Source organism: Mustela nigripes, chromosome 3 (assembly GCF_022355385.1).
Source record: "Mustela nigripes isolate SB6536 chromosome 3, MUSNIG.SB6536, whole genome shotgun sequence".
NCBI classification, from domain to species: Eukaryota; Metazoa; Chordata; class Mammalia; order Carnivora; family Mustelidae; genus Mustela; species Mustela nigripes.
Window position 1 is genome coordinate 166501100 of NC_081559.1, and position 13239 is coordinate 166514338.

At 33.2% G+C, this 13239-nt stretch overlaps 1 protein-coding gene across 13 annotated transcripts in view; it reads left to right on the forward strand.

Moving 5' to 3' along the window:
• Positions 1 to 13239, forward strand: part of OXR1 (oxidation resistance 1) — a 439622-nt gene that overhangs the window by 415162 nt on the left and 11221 nt on the right. For 2 of the 13 annotated variants that reach the window (XM_059395042.1, XM_059395043.1), the window contains exon 1: positions 3636 to 3825. The exons of the other annotated variants lie outside the window; for them this stretch is intronic. In XM_059395042.1, the coding sequence (XP_059251025.1) occupies positions 3760 to 3825 (66 nt within the window). In that variant the 5' untranslated portion in view covers positions 3636 to 3759. Of the gene's footprint in view, positions 1 to 3635; positions 3826 to 13239 lie in introns of those variants that run through there. 13 annotated transcript variants of the gene reach the window in all.

Genomic DNA, 13239 nt, shown 5'->3' on the forward strand with positions numbered 1-13239 from the left:
TAAATAATATTTATATATTAACTGTTTTTTAAATCACTTTATTGAGGTGGGATTGACATACAAAAATCTGTGCAAATTTATATATAAAACTTGGTAAGTTTGGAGACAAGTATATATCCACGAATCCACCACCACCGTCATAAATACATCCGTCATCTCCAAGAGTTTCTTCCTACCCTCTTTATTATTATTATTATTATTGTAATAAGAACACAACATAAAATCTACCCTCCTAGCAAATTCTCAGGTATGCTGTAGATCATACCGTAGGCACTATGCTACAGAGTAGATCTCCAATTCTAGACTGTTCATAAATTTTCTCATATTATCATTGGGCACTTATTAATTATGCCTAACATATTCTGTTTTGACTGATAAAAATGTCAGCTTAGGATGTTATCTACTTCAGGAAAATTTTGAACTAATGTTCTGCTTTTTGTTAATATTCTCCCTTAGTAACTAGCCAAAAGTTACAGACTATCAAATCTCCATTAAAAATCCAAAATACTAAAAAAAAAAAATCCAAAATGTTATTTAATACAGAGTGTGAGAAGAGACAGAATGGATGAATGACAGACTGTTTTTTTTTTTTTTTAAGATTTTATTTATTTATTTGACAGAGAGAAATCACAAGTGGGCAGAGAGGCAGGCGGGGCGGGGGGGTGCGTGTAGCAGGCTCCCTTCTGAGCAGAGCCCTATGCAGGGCTCCATACCAGGACCCTGAGATCATGACCTGAACTGAAGGCAGAGGCTTAACCCACTGAGCCACCTAGGCGTACCCAGACTAATTTTTTTTGACCCACAAAAATTAATTGTATTTCTATATACCAGCAATGAACAACTAATTTATTCTTTTAAATATTAAAATTACTTCTAAAGTATTATCTTAAATATTGAGTAGAGTGGATTTTATATAGTTGGCCCTGGTAGACCACTCCCAACTCAGGAAATCAGATAAAATTTCAGCACCAATAAAGAAAGTAGAGGAAAGGACATTATTGAATATCTGAATCATGAGAGTAGGTTTGAGTTCTGAATTTTGTTCAGCCTTTAAACTGGTTGTTTTTCAAAGCGCTTCATTTCGTAGTCTGTCATTTTACGCTAATGGTAAATTGAGATTTCTTTCAAACTCTGGGATGTCTAGAAATATTTAAATGACTTAATTATGTTTTCTAAATACTATGAATAAAAAGGACAAGAAAGAGATTTACTGAGCTCATTTTTTTATGTCTGCTAAATATTGTGTTTATTGATTAGGGAAGTTTTTAGCTTCAAGAAACAAAACAATGCTCAAATAGCTTAAAACAGTTGTTTTATAATTGAGGTGTAATTGATATATAACATCAGTTTCAGGTGCACAACATAATGATTTGATATTTGTGTGTATTTCAAAATAGTCACCACAACAAGTCTAGAGCTAGCATTTGCTGCCTTATATTAATTCTTTTTCTTGTAATGAGGATTTCAAGATATAGTTTCTTAGCAACTTTCAAATGTGCATACAGTATTAACTATAGTTGCCATGTATGTTATATCCTCAGGACATATTTATTTTAGAATTTAAAGCTTGTAGCTTTTGACTGCCCCCCTTCAGCCATTTTGCCTACCTCCAACTCCTTGCCTCTGGCAACCACCTGTTTATCTGTGATCTTGGGTTTTATTGTTGTTGTTTTATATTCCACGTGTAAATGAGATTGTATAGTATCTGTCTTATTCTGTTTGAATTCATGTAGTATTGTGCCCTCAAGGTCCAACCATATTGTTGCAAATGGCAAGATTTTTTATAGGCAAATAGTATTCCATTATGTGTGTGTGTGTGTGTATCACATCTTTTTTATCCATTCATCCATTAATGGGCACTTCAGTTGTTTCCATATCTTGGCTGTCATAAATAATGTACAGCAAACACAGAGATGCATATATAATTTTGAATTTGTGTTTTTGTTTTCTTTGTATAAATACCCAGGAGTGGTATTTCTGAATCCTACGATATTTCTATTTTTAATTTTTTGAGGAACTTCTGTACTGTTTTCCATAATGGTTGTATAAGTTTACATTTCTAACAGTATTACACAGGGGTTCCCTTTATTCCATAGCCTCACCAGCATTTGTGATTTTTTTACCTTCTTGATAATAGCCATTCTAACAGGTGTGAGGTAACATCTCATTGTGGTTCAGTTGTTTTTCAAAGCATGGTCCCTGGACCATCAGCAGAAGCAGCATTATTAAAATGCATATTTTCAGATTCCATTCTAGTCTGCTTCATCAGAAACCAGTTTTGGAGCCCAGCAGTCTGTATGTCAGCAAATGTTCCAGACGATTGTGATGCTAGCTGAATGTTGAGAGCTACTGGTTTAGATCTGTAAGGACCCATCCTGTCCAGGTGCCGAGCAAGACTTCTCAGAAACATGGCTGAAAAGATACTTGAGCAAAATCAAAGCTGTATTAGGAGGAAGGTGCAGGGATGGATGCTGATAGAATATCCAGCAAAATAAGCTGCCCTGTGCTTGGGGTGTGTATGTATGTATTTCAACCACATTTGGGTACACATATAATATTTTTAATTTTAGAAAGTCTGGCTAGAAGTGATAAAAGGTTTTCAAAATGGCAGCCTACTACCACCAAGTCTTGTAATGGTGTGTGTAGGGGGTGTGCCATGACAGGGGGAGGTAGTGACTACGGTGCACTCTGTGTGTAGTAAGGTCCATCTAGAGATAGTTAGAGTTTACAGATGAGGGACTGTGGGAGAGAGATCTTAGGGTAAGTGTGTAGGGCTGGTTGAGGAGATGGGAGTGAGTAGGAGGGAGGGTATTTAGTGTGGAGTGAGCTGTGTTCTGTGCATGGAATGTTCATCATGGAATGTGGAGGTGTGGGTAGGAGCTGGTTTAAATTGGAAGAAATATTCAGACATACTATTATGCATTGATATTTGACTTAAAGTTTAGCTCTAGGAAGTTTTAATTCATAGTCATAATATTTCATCTTCAAAGTTCACTTCTTCAGTTATATTCAGCATACCACTGATTAGTGAAGTACAGGTAGGTTATAGTAATTGTAAGTACCTTTTCAAGAAATTAGGTATTAGAAAATGAAGTTTAAAAATGGATTGTATAAACAGGTAAAGGAATTTTCAGGTCACTTGAATATTTGTATAGGATTTATTATAGTGGATCGGCATCACTTACATAGACATTCTATAAAAATTGAGGGTTGGAGTGTCCTCAAAAGATGTCTAAATTGCTCAAAAAATGCTCACAGAAAAGATGACATTTTATTGGATATTTAGATTTAAATAAAGAATGGATGTATGACTGCGTGAGCAAAATAACAAAATGTTAGTTGAAATCATTTGTGTACATTAGGAAGGACTCTGGAAACTGCACTTAGTACTTTTTTATGACAGATTTTTTTAGTGTGCTTCTTAGTGTACTGGTGCTTCCAAATACATGCTCTGTGTCTTTAAAGTTTTGAGCCCCCTTTTTTTTTTTTTGCACATTTGGCTACAGTGCAACCAAACTTGAACATGAGAAACCTTCTCTTCCCTCCCTGGCTTTACAGTCTCCACTCAGAACTATCTTTGCAATAGAAACTACTTAGTGATTAGCTCTCTGTCTTGTCAATCAAATCTTTGTCTGTAACAAGCTGTTTTGTCACTGTAGTAGGGCTCTTGTGCTGAAAATTTATCTTTAGCAGAGGAAGAATGCTTTTTAAAACAGTCCTTATGAGATTTGATATAACTTAATTTGCTCTGGAAAGGAAATGTCTCGTCTCTGGTATGGGAAAAAAGGGAGAAGACATCAACCAATTAATCATAAATACACTCTGGTAAATCTTAGTCAATGATTTCAATTTGTCTGTTTACTAGTCTTTTTATGGTAACATGATGCAAAATTATACAATTTCTGAAAGTTTAAGTGGAGGGAATATTTATAGAATACAAAGTTGTATGATTACAGAAAAGTACCTTTAAGCTTCTTCTGCTAATCTTAAATATCTTCAAAAAAGGAATGAATAAGAAACTGGATTTTTGTTTTGTACAAGTATTTTGGTTTTCCTATTTTACATCAGGAAATTATAAAATCTTTATAGCTGCCTTAATTTTTAATTTAAGATGTAGGAAAATATTCAGAATTTTTTTTTCTTAAAAATAAATTGAGTAGAACCATCAGAATGAACTAACTTTAATTTTTATTGACTGGATCCCAAATTAGATACATATATAATATTGTGTATTAAGACAATTATTTTAGTAATCTTGAGAAAAGCCTTTTTTAAGCTATCCTAAAAATATCCAGCTGTGCTACCTATTATAAAACTTTAAAAGATACTCCCTCTAGTCAAGAAAAATTTCAGCTTACTGTTTTGAGATTCCTTTTGCTATTCAGTAAAAATATGTGTGCATTAATTGTTAGGAAATGTATTGCCAATTGTTCTTTCTGTGGTGATTCAGGATTATAACTTGCCTTATGAATATTAATTTTTACTGTAACTGTTGGTGATTTAAATAAAGCTAGGTAAATACTTAGAACCAAGAATGACTTAGGAAGATGCCCCCAAAGCATTTTGCCACCCATAAATGTTAAGCATGTAAAAATACCAAAATAATTTCAACGGGTGTTTTTATTGGGCTTGAGAGCACTTTGTTATGTCTTTTTATCTTTGAGTTGAATAATTTCAATTTTTTTTTTTCATGTGATACATCAGCACAGAGGGAAGTAGGCATCTGAAATGATTTAATTTGTTAAAATTGTGAACAGATTTATCAGAATAGCCAGTTAACAAAGCTTTTTTTTTTTTTTTAAACCAAGAACTGTGGAAAGCATTCATGTATTTTTTAACTTGCAGTTCAAATAAGTGTTTATAATTAGTTTGCTAAGACTTTAATCTGGTAGGAAAAAAGGCAAAACAAAATGTGCATGTTTTGAATTTTATGGATCATTATAATGTGCATCAGAAACTTAACACATTCAACATTTCCTGTTTTTACTCTTACAGGAAGCTATTAAACGTAGTTTTATCAGATAGGAGTGCATGCTTCGCACTGGTCTTCAGCTCTGCCCATACGTGTAGTTTATATATTATTTCAGTTAACCTTCACAGTAACCTTGTAGAATCAGCATTACTCCCTATTTTAAAGATGAGGGAACAGGTATGAATGGTTACTGAACTAAGCTGTCATGGAGCACAGAGAGCATGACTGTCACATTCCTTACTTCACCAGGATGTATTGTTAAAAATGGGACAATACAGTGTGATATCTTTTGATGTGTGGACAAGTCACGTTCTGGTTTTCTAGCTGTTTTCCTTGTTTTAGAGTGGATACCCTAGTAGCTGTAAGGCAAGAAAAGCTTAAGAAAATAAGGTTTAAAAGGATAGCAGGTCTTGTTATGTAGATTGAGATTCCCTAATATGATTTTGCCTGAAAAGGGATTCTTCTGCTTTAAAACCAAAAAGAAAATGATTCTTATAGAATAACAAATATTTTGTAGCTTTTCACAATTCATCATATCTTTACTCAACTGATTAGTAGAATGGTATTTGTAGCCCTCATTGACAAACTGTCATATAGCTAGTATTAATATGACTATGAGTTTATGTAAACCAGGACAATTTTCTAAATGCTTATGTATATAGTGTCATATTCACCTTGTAGTAACTGTGTGTGTTAACCAGATGTAGATTATTTTCATTTTACAAATGAATTAAGGCTCAGAGACATTAACTAATAAGTAAAATATGCTCTAAAATATATGGAATGAAGTTAAACCTTTGTCATTGAACTTCAGTGAGAACCATATTGATCAAGCATGCTTAACTTTCCTGTCTTTATTTTTTTAAGGCCAGGTTAGACTTTATTCTGACAACCTAAATTTTATAATTTCTAACCATTTATTTGAAGCTATTTATATATTTATTGTAACCATATGCCGTATCCTGGTTCTTTAATATCTGTCAGTAGTAATTTGCTTGAGCATTATAAGCCTATTTTATAGTAAGAATTTAGGCTTAATCAGATTAAAGTCACAAATCATTAAATATAGCAGCATTGTTTTATCTCTGTCAATATTTCATTAGTCAACTTTTTTTTATATATTTAGGCCCTTATGTGACAAGACAAATTTTTTTTTTGTACTTAGGCTTTCATGTATGAAAATAGGAGAAAAAAATCCTGTGACAAATTATTTACATCTCTGTAAGAAAAAGTCCATAAGAAGAGCTACTTTAAATGTAAAATCTTCCAGCGACCTTGGCTCAAGATAATGATCATGTTAATGAGAAAAATAATTACTTCTAACACTGTATGCTAAAAACACTATATTATTCTAAACACTTAACATCATTTAATCCTCAATGTGAGAACTGCTATTCTGATCTCCATTTTAAGAAATAAAAGGCAGTCATATTACAACAAATAAGGGTCAGAGCTATGATTGAATCCACGCATTCTCGCTTTAGCCTGTGCCCTTAAATTCTTTACTCTCTCTCAAAATCTTTACAGTATAGCCAGGGGAAGGGAACTAACATTTATTTTGTATATTTAATGTGTCAGTGTTTATTTTGATATATGGTTTATATATATTATCATTTATTCCTCATAAAGTGCTTAAAATATTATTTCTGTTTGAAAGACCTAGAAATGGAGAGATTAAATGCAGTTGTCCAACTTCACAAAACTACTAAAAAGCGGAATTAAAAATAAGGCAGAGGTCTGCACCCAAACCCAGTATTCTTTCTGCTATACTGTGTTGCCTACCTGTAGTACCTATTCACAGGAAATTTATTAACTAGTATTTATATACATCTTACTGTATGTAAAACATCTGCTTTCTAGTCAGCAACCTAACTGAAAAGATATATGCATATATATTCAGTGTAGAATGTTTTTTTCTTTATTCATTTGACTTAGTAGTTGAAAAGTATATTTATTGCATATGCAAGTTAGGAGGCGTAATAATAAAGTGAGTTTCTATGATCCCACTACCCAACTAAAGAACTAGAGCATTATCAAAGCAGTTGTATCAGCCTGTATGTTCTTTCTCCTTGTCATTTCATGTTTTCCCCAAAATGGTAACCACTTCTCCAGATTTTGTGTTAATCCTTCCACTGATTTTTTCTAAGTAATAGATTTTATTTTTGGAACAATTTTTTGGTTTATAGAAAAATTGAGTGCAAAGTATGGAGTTCCTTTATACCCCTCCCGCCACCAACACACAGTACTCCTGTTATTCACAGCTTGTATTGGTATGGTGTTACTTGTTATAATTTATGAACTAACATTGTACATTATTGTCGCCGAAAGTCCGTATTTTACCTTATGGTCTGTTCTTTCTGTTTCACATTCTGTGGAATGACATACCATTATTGGATGATACAGGATTGTTTCACTACCTTTTAAGTTCCCTGTGCTGCCTCCATTTATCCCTCTTGTAACCACTGATCATTTTCTTGTTTCTGTGGTTTTGCCTTTTCCAGAGTATCATACAGTTGCCATCATACAATATGTAGACTTTTCAGAATGGCTTTTTACACTTAATAAGATACATGTAAACTTCCTCACCATCTTCTAATGGCTTGATTGCTCATTTATTTTTAGTACTGACTTAATACTCTGTTGTCTGGATATATCCTTTCACCTATTGAAAGACATCTTAGTTACTTCTAAGTTTTGACACTTGAAAGGCTGTTTTACATGAAGAATTTGTATGAAAATAAGTTTCCAAGTCATCTGGGTAAATATGAAGGAGCATGGTTACCAGATTATGTAAGAGTATGTTTAGTTTTGTAACAATCTGCCAGACTTTTCCAAAGCAGCAATACCATTTTCCACTGTACCAACAGTAAATGAGAATTCCTGTTGCTCCACATACTCACCAGCATTGATGTTAGTTCTTTTGATTTTAGCCATTCTAAATAGGTATATAGTGGTATCCCATTATTTTAATTTATATGTATGATGAATGATGTTGAACATCTTTTCATGTTTTTCTTTGCCTTCTGTTTTATCTTCTTTGGTGAGGTGTCTGTTCAGATGTTTATTTAGTTCATGAGTTGGAAAATACTTCATCTGCCTCTATTTTCTGGAGGAAACTGTAGAGAATTAGCATAATTTCTTCCTTAAATGTTTGATAGAATTTATCAGTGAATCCAGATGCCAGCAATCATAATTTTCTTTGGGTTCATGCATTGTTGCTTTGCAGAAGTCAATATATTAATAATGGCACAAATTGAAATTTGTTCAGTTTATCCATTTTTTTATTCTTATGTCTTTCATAGCTTCCAACAAGTTTGCATAGCTTTCTATAGAGTATCTTGATGTTTCCTAGTAACTAATTCATTTTAGTTGGCTAGAACTGGGCCTCATATTTTTCTGTTTTGGAAGATAAGTAGTTACTAATTGAATTTCTTCATCAATATAGGCCTACTCAGTTGAGCTATTTTGTTTTGTTTTGTTTTTTTCCTTGTGTGAGTTTGGTGGTTTGTTTCTTTTAAGGCATTGGTCCATTTCATCTAAGCTATCAAAGTTATAAGTATTGAGTCCTTTATAATATTGCTTTCTGGGTGCCTGGGTGACTCAGTTGGTTAAGCGATTGCCTTCGGCTCAGGTCATGATCCTGGAGCCCCAGGATCGAGTCCCACATCAGGCTCCCTGCTTGGCAGGGAGTCTGCTTTTCCAGCTGACCTCTCTCCTCTCATGCTCGCTCTCTCTCAAATAAATAAATAAAATCTTTGTAATATTCCTTTCTTTTAATGTCCGTGGGACCAATAGTGATGGTCCCTTTTCATTTCTGACATAATTCATTTCTTTTTTCTCTTATTTTAATTAGCTTGGCTAGAGGCTTATCAGTTTATTGACCTTTTCAAAGAATTAGCTCTTTGTTTCATTGATTTTTCCCTGTATTTTGTTTTCAGTCTTATTGATATCTGTTATTTTTTTATCATTTATTTTCTTCTACTCCATATTTAATTTGTTCTTTTTCTAGTTTCCTAAGATGGAAGCTTAGATTATTGATCTTAGATCTTTCCTTTTCTTATATATGCATTCTATGCTATAAATTTTCCTCTAATTCCTGTCTTCACTGCATCCCAAAATTTCAGTACTTTGGAATTATTTTTTTCCATGAAGTTCAAAACATTTAAAATTTCTCCCAGGACTTTTTTTTACTGTGCATTAATTAGAAATGTGTTGTTGAAAAGTAGTTGGGGATTTCCCCACTGTTTTTCTGTTACAATTTCTAGTTAATTCTGTTGTGGTCTGAGAGCATACTTTTTATAATACCTATTTGTTCAGTTATGTTTTATGGACCAGAATGTGGTCTGTCTTAATGAATGTTCCATGTGAGTTTGAGAAGAATGTGTGTTCTGTTGTTGTTGGATGAGTAGACTATACATGTCAGATCCAGTTAATTGAGGTGTTTTTCAGTTTGACTATGTTCTTACTGATTTTCTGCCTGCTGGATTTATAAATAACTGAGATAGGAACTTTGAAATATCCAACTGTAATAGTGGATTTATATATTTCAAGATTTTGTAACGAGTATTCTTTTTCTCTGGCATACTGTGGAGAAAATAAGATTATTCACTTTTTGAGATTCACTTCTTACATTTATTGTTCCAGAAAGCTTAAGAAGTATACACATAGTGTAATTGAGTGGTTTTGAGTGGTTAACGGGTTTCTTTTTGACTAAAAGAACAGGGAATATATCTGCCTTCTTATGAAAATCTGAGTCACCTACAAATACACTTAAGAGGAAGTAATTTTAAATATAGATTTATTCAAATCAAAACTTTGATAATATGTTCTGGTTTTGATTCACTGTGGATCTCTTTTTTTCCCTCTTTCTACTTTTTGGCTAATTTATGATTCTCTAATTGCTTCTTTTATACCGTATTTGTTATAGTCCCATGAAGTATTATTTTGAAAGTAGTCGTTTAGGGAGAAAAAGGAGCAAAGTTTTAACATAATCCAGGTCTTATTTTATAATAAAGACATTGGTGTGTATGTATAGAACAGAAGTTTATGTGATTTCAAGGATGCTGTTGTATACCTTTTTGTTAGCTCCTGCACTTAGATTTCCTCCTTATTAAACATACTTTGGGGTAACAAACTAAGTATAAATGGCATTGATTAGGTAATATTTGTCTTTCTACTCCATTTCCCTTTACTAAGAAACAAAAGTAAGAAATAAGTAAGGAATAAAAATGTCACATTCGCAGCTAACTACCAGACTTTTCTTAGTCTGCTGGGAAATTGGGGGAAGAGAGATTTGGGGGTTTTTTTGTGGGGTAATCTTGGGGAAATACCGAACATCCTAGAAGGAGGACTATTAGACCATAGCATTGGTCTTTATGTCTAGGAGAAGAACATGTTCTTACTCATGGGACTGACAGAAACTGTAAGTTTACTGTAGTTTTAGCTTTTGTTCTGTACTGGTTGTTGTTAGTCCCTTTGTAATAGAGATGGGTGGATTTGTTCCTGCCCCTACATTTGTATTCTGTGAAAATACGTGCTTAAGGAAACACTTTATCTGTGTGAGAGTCCTTTGTCAGACTGAAAAGACTGGAGAGTAGCTCAGTTCTGTAGAGAGTGGGTCATAGTACTTAGTTCTAAGCGGGGGTTTGGCAGTATATGCAGACCACTTTATTCCTCAAGAAATGACTCTAGCAAGATAGTGAATATATTTTTAATTGAGGTTAGTTTCTTCAAACTCTGCATCTTTAATTGGTATAGGACATTTTGTAGAGATGTGTCCATTTTCTACTTAATATACTTCATCTTTTGGGTAATTAAATTCTGTACATGAAGTATGATTTACCAAAGGGATAAAAATTAATTTAAGACTAATTCATTTCCATGGGGTGCCTGAGTGGCTCAGTGGGTTAAAGCCTCTGCCTTTGGCTCAGGTCATAATCCCAGGGTCCTGGGATCAAGCCCTGCATTGCAGAAGGCTCTCCACTTAGTGGGGAGCCTGCTTCCCTTCCTCTCTCTCTGCCTACTTGTGATTTCTGTCTGTCAAATAAATAAATAAAATCTTAAAAAAAAAAAAAAAAGAAAAGACTAATTCAGTTCCATCATATATCCTAGGAATCTGTATGTTTTTATTCATTTATTTTGATATGACCTATGTTTCTCTACTCATTTGATTTCACACCCTTTTTCTTAATTCACAGACTCTTTTGACAGTCTCTTTTATCTTCATTCATTATAGCCTGAGGAAATATTAGGACTGAGGAAGTAATGAGTTTGTAAGTCCCAAAATACAACCTTTTACAAAAACAGTGTGAATGAGAAAAGGTAGATTTGTGACAGTAAAAAGAAACTATGACTTTACCAAATGTTATAAGCTTATACTTAGGATGGCAGTTCATGGTTCCCTCAGTGATACCTCCTACTCAGTGATATTGATATGGTTAGCTTGTAAGTGATTCCTTTTGTGAGCGTAATTTAATTTTATTTCTAGCAAAGAAATGTGTTTAATATGGTAACAGAAGGAACTTTAGTAGAAATAAGTATAAAATTAATGTAACCAGAAGGATAGAAGGAATGCAGAGGAGTAAATAAGTCATATAATTTGAAAACTCTTGGCTAGTAGACTTGATCAGATTGAACACCCTGGGGAAAAAAAAGAAAAATATAGCTGGCCATTTAATATTTTGTGGAGATTTCTTTTTTGGTCATAGAAAAACATTTTTTAAATTTTTAAGATCTAATTTCTCTTTCACCTTTATTGAAATTTGTTTTGTTCTTAATTGAAAGGTCTTTAATATTTTTATCTAATCCTGAAATTTAAAATTAATTTCAGAAGAGTCATGGTATACAAGATAGTTGAGCTCTCAAAACTGAAGTATTTTACTATGGATAAATAAATAAATACTATCAATCAGTCAAGAAGTAAGTAAATAAGGAAGCTCTTCAGACGTTACCCTTTAGTCCTTAGGGTAATTTGTGAAAAATAATTAAGCAAAAATAACGCTAGCAATAATAGCTATCATTTACTATGTGCAGGACAGTATGTCCTGTATGTGTGCATTTTATTTCCTCATATTATTTCATTTAAAAATTTATTTTATATGTGGTCTTATTAATTCCATTGTTTTATGAAGAAATAAATAAAGAAGGGCCCCAACTCAGATACATCTGAACCTCTAGGGCTCTAGAGATCATAACCATTTTAGGTTTCTTTGTGAGTGGAATCAACCATCACCTTGCATGCATTGTCAATTCGTAAAAGTCAATATTATGAGAAAACAGATCTATTCAGTTTCTTTTCCTTTTTACTATTCCCATGTCTTTCATAGCTTTCAGCAGGCTTATATAACTTGTCAGAGTTACCTCAGTGTATATGGGTGGTTCGTTTATTTTAGTTGGTTAGAAGAGCCTTTTTAAAACCTAGGTTAGAAGTCAACTCTTTCCAAGCCAGTGGTTCAACTGTGTTGATCACAAGAGCAATCTGTCATATTTCAGGAGAGTCAGCACGTATTTATGGCACAACCAGAGTTCACTGCTCTATGGTTTCTGTTTTAGGAATTAGGTCATGATCTGAGAAAGTTGTAGCTATTGTGTCAACCTGAGGAAACTTGTGTGTTTTTGTGAACTTTTATAATAATGCGCCTCTTCATATATAACTTTCACCTGCATTATGCAAGAGACTGATCTAGGCACTTAAGAAGGTAAAGAACTTTTCTTAGGAATTCAGAATGTAGGGAAGCCATTAAGTCTTAGTCACAGATAACTATTACAGTACCAATAAAGAAATAATATAAAGATAAAAACTGAAAAGAGTCCTGTAGAAAGACTGAAGTATACATGCCTGAGAAGGTACTGTTGATTAGATACACTTTTGAAAATCTAATTTTTACTTTCTAGAGCTTATTTTTCTTACTACCTTGGGTTTTTAATGTACTTCATTTCTTATTCTTCCTCCTCCTTTTTCTGATACAGACCATATATCATGGGTATGTTTCTTATCTTTGCCTAGAAGAAATTCTTCCAGCATTGCCTTTAAGATACAATGTTTGAGCTAAACTGATTTGGAGGGGAGAGTTGAAACTGCCTTTTCTTCGTAAAGTGCTTGCTGTTATGATTTTAGATGTTATCTTCGATTTTGTCTTTGATGTTAGCAAAGCATGTTGTTTTCTGTAGTATCTCCTTTATAAATAGCAACTATAATTCTGTTTATTCAATCAAATTCTGTCTATATAAAGCATTTCATAAACCTTATATTATGAACCAGTTGGATG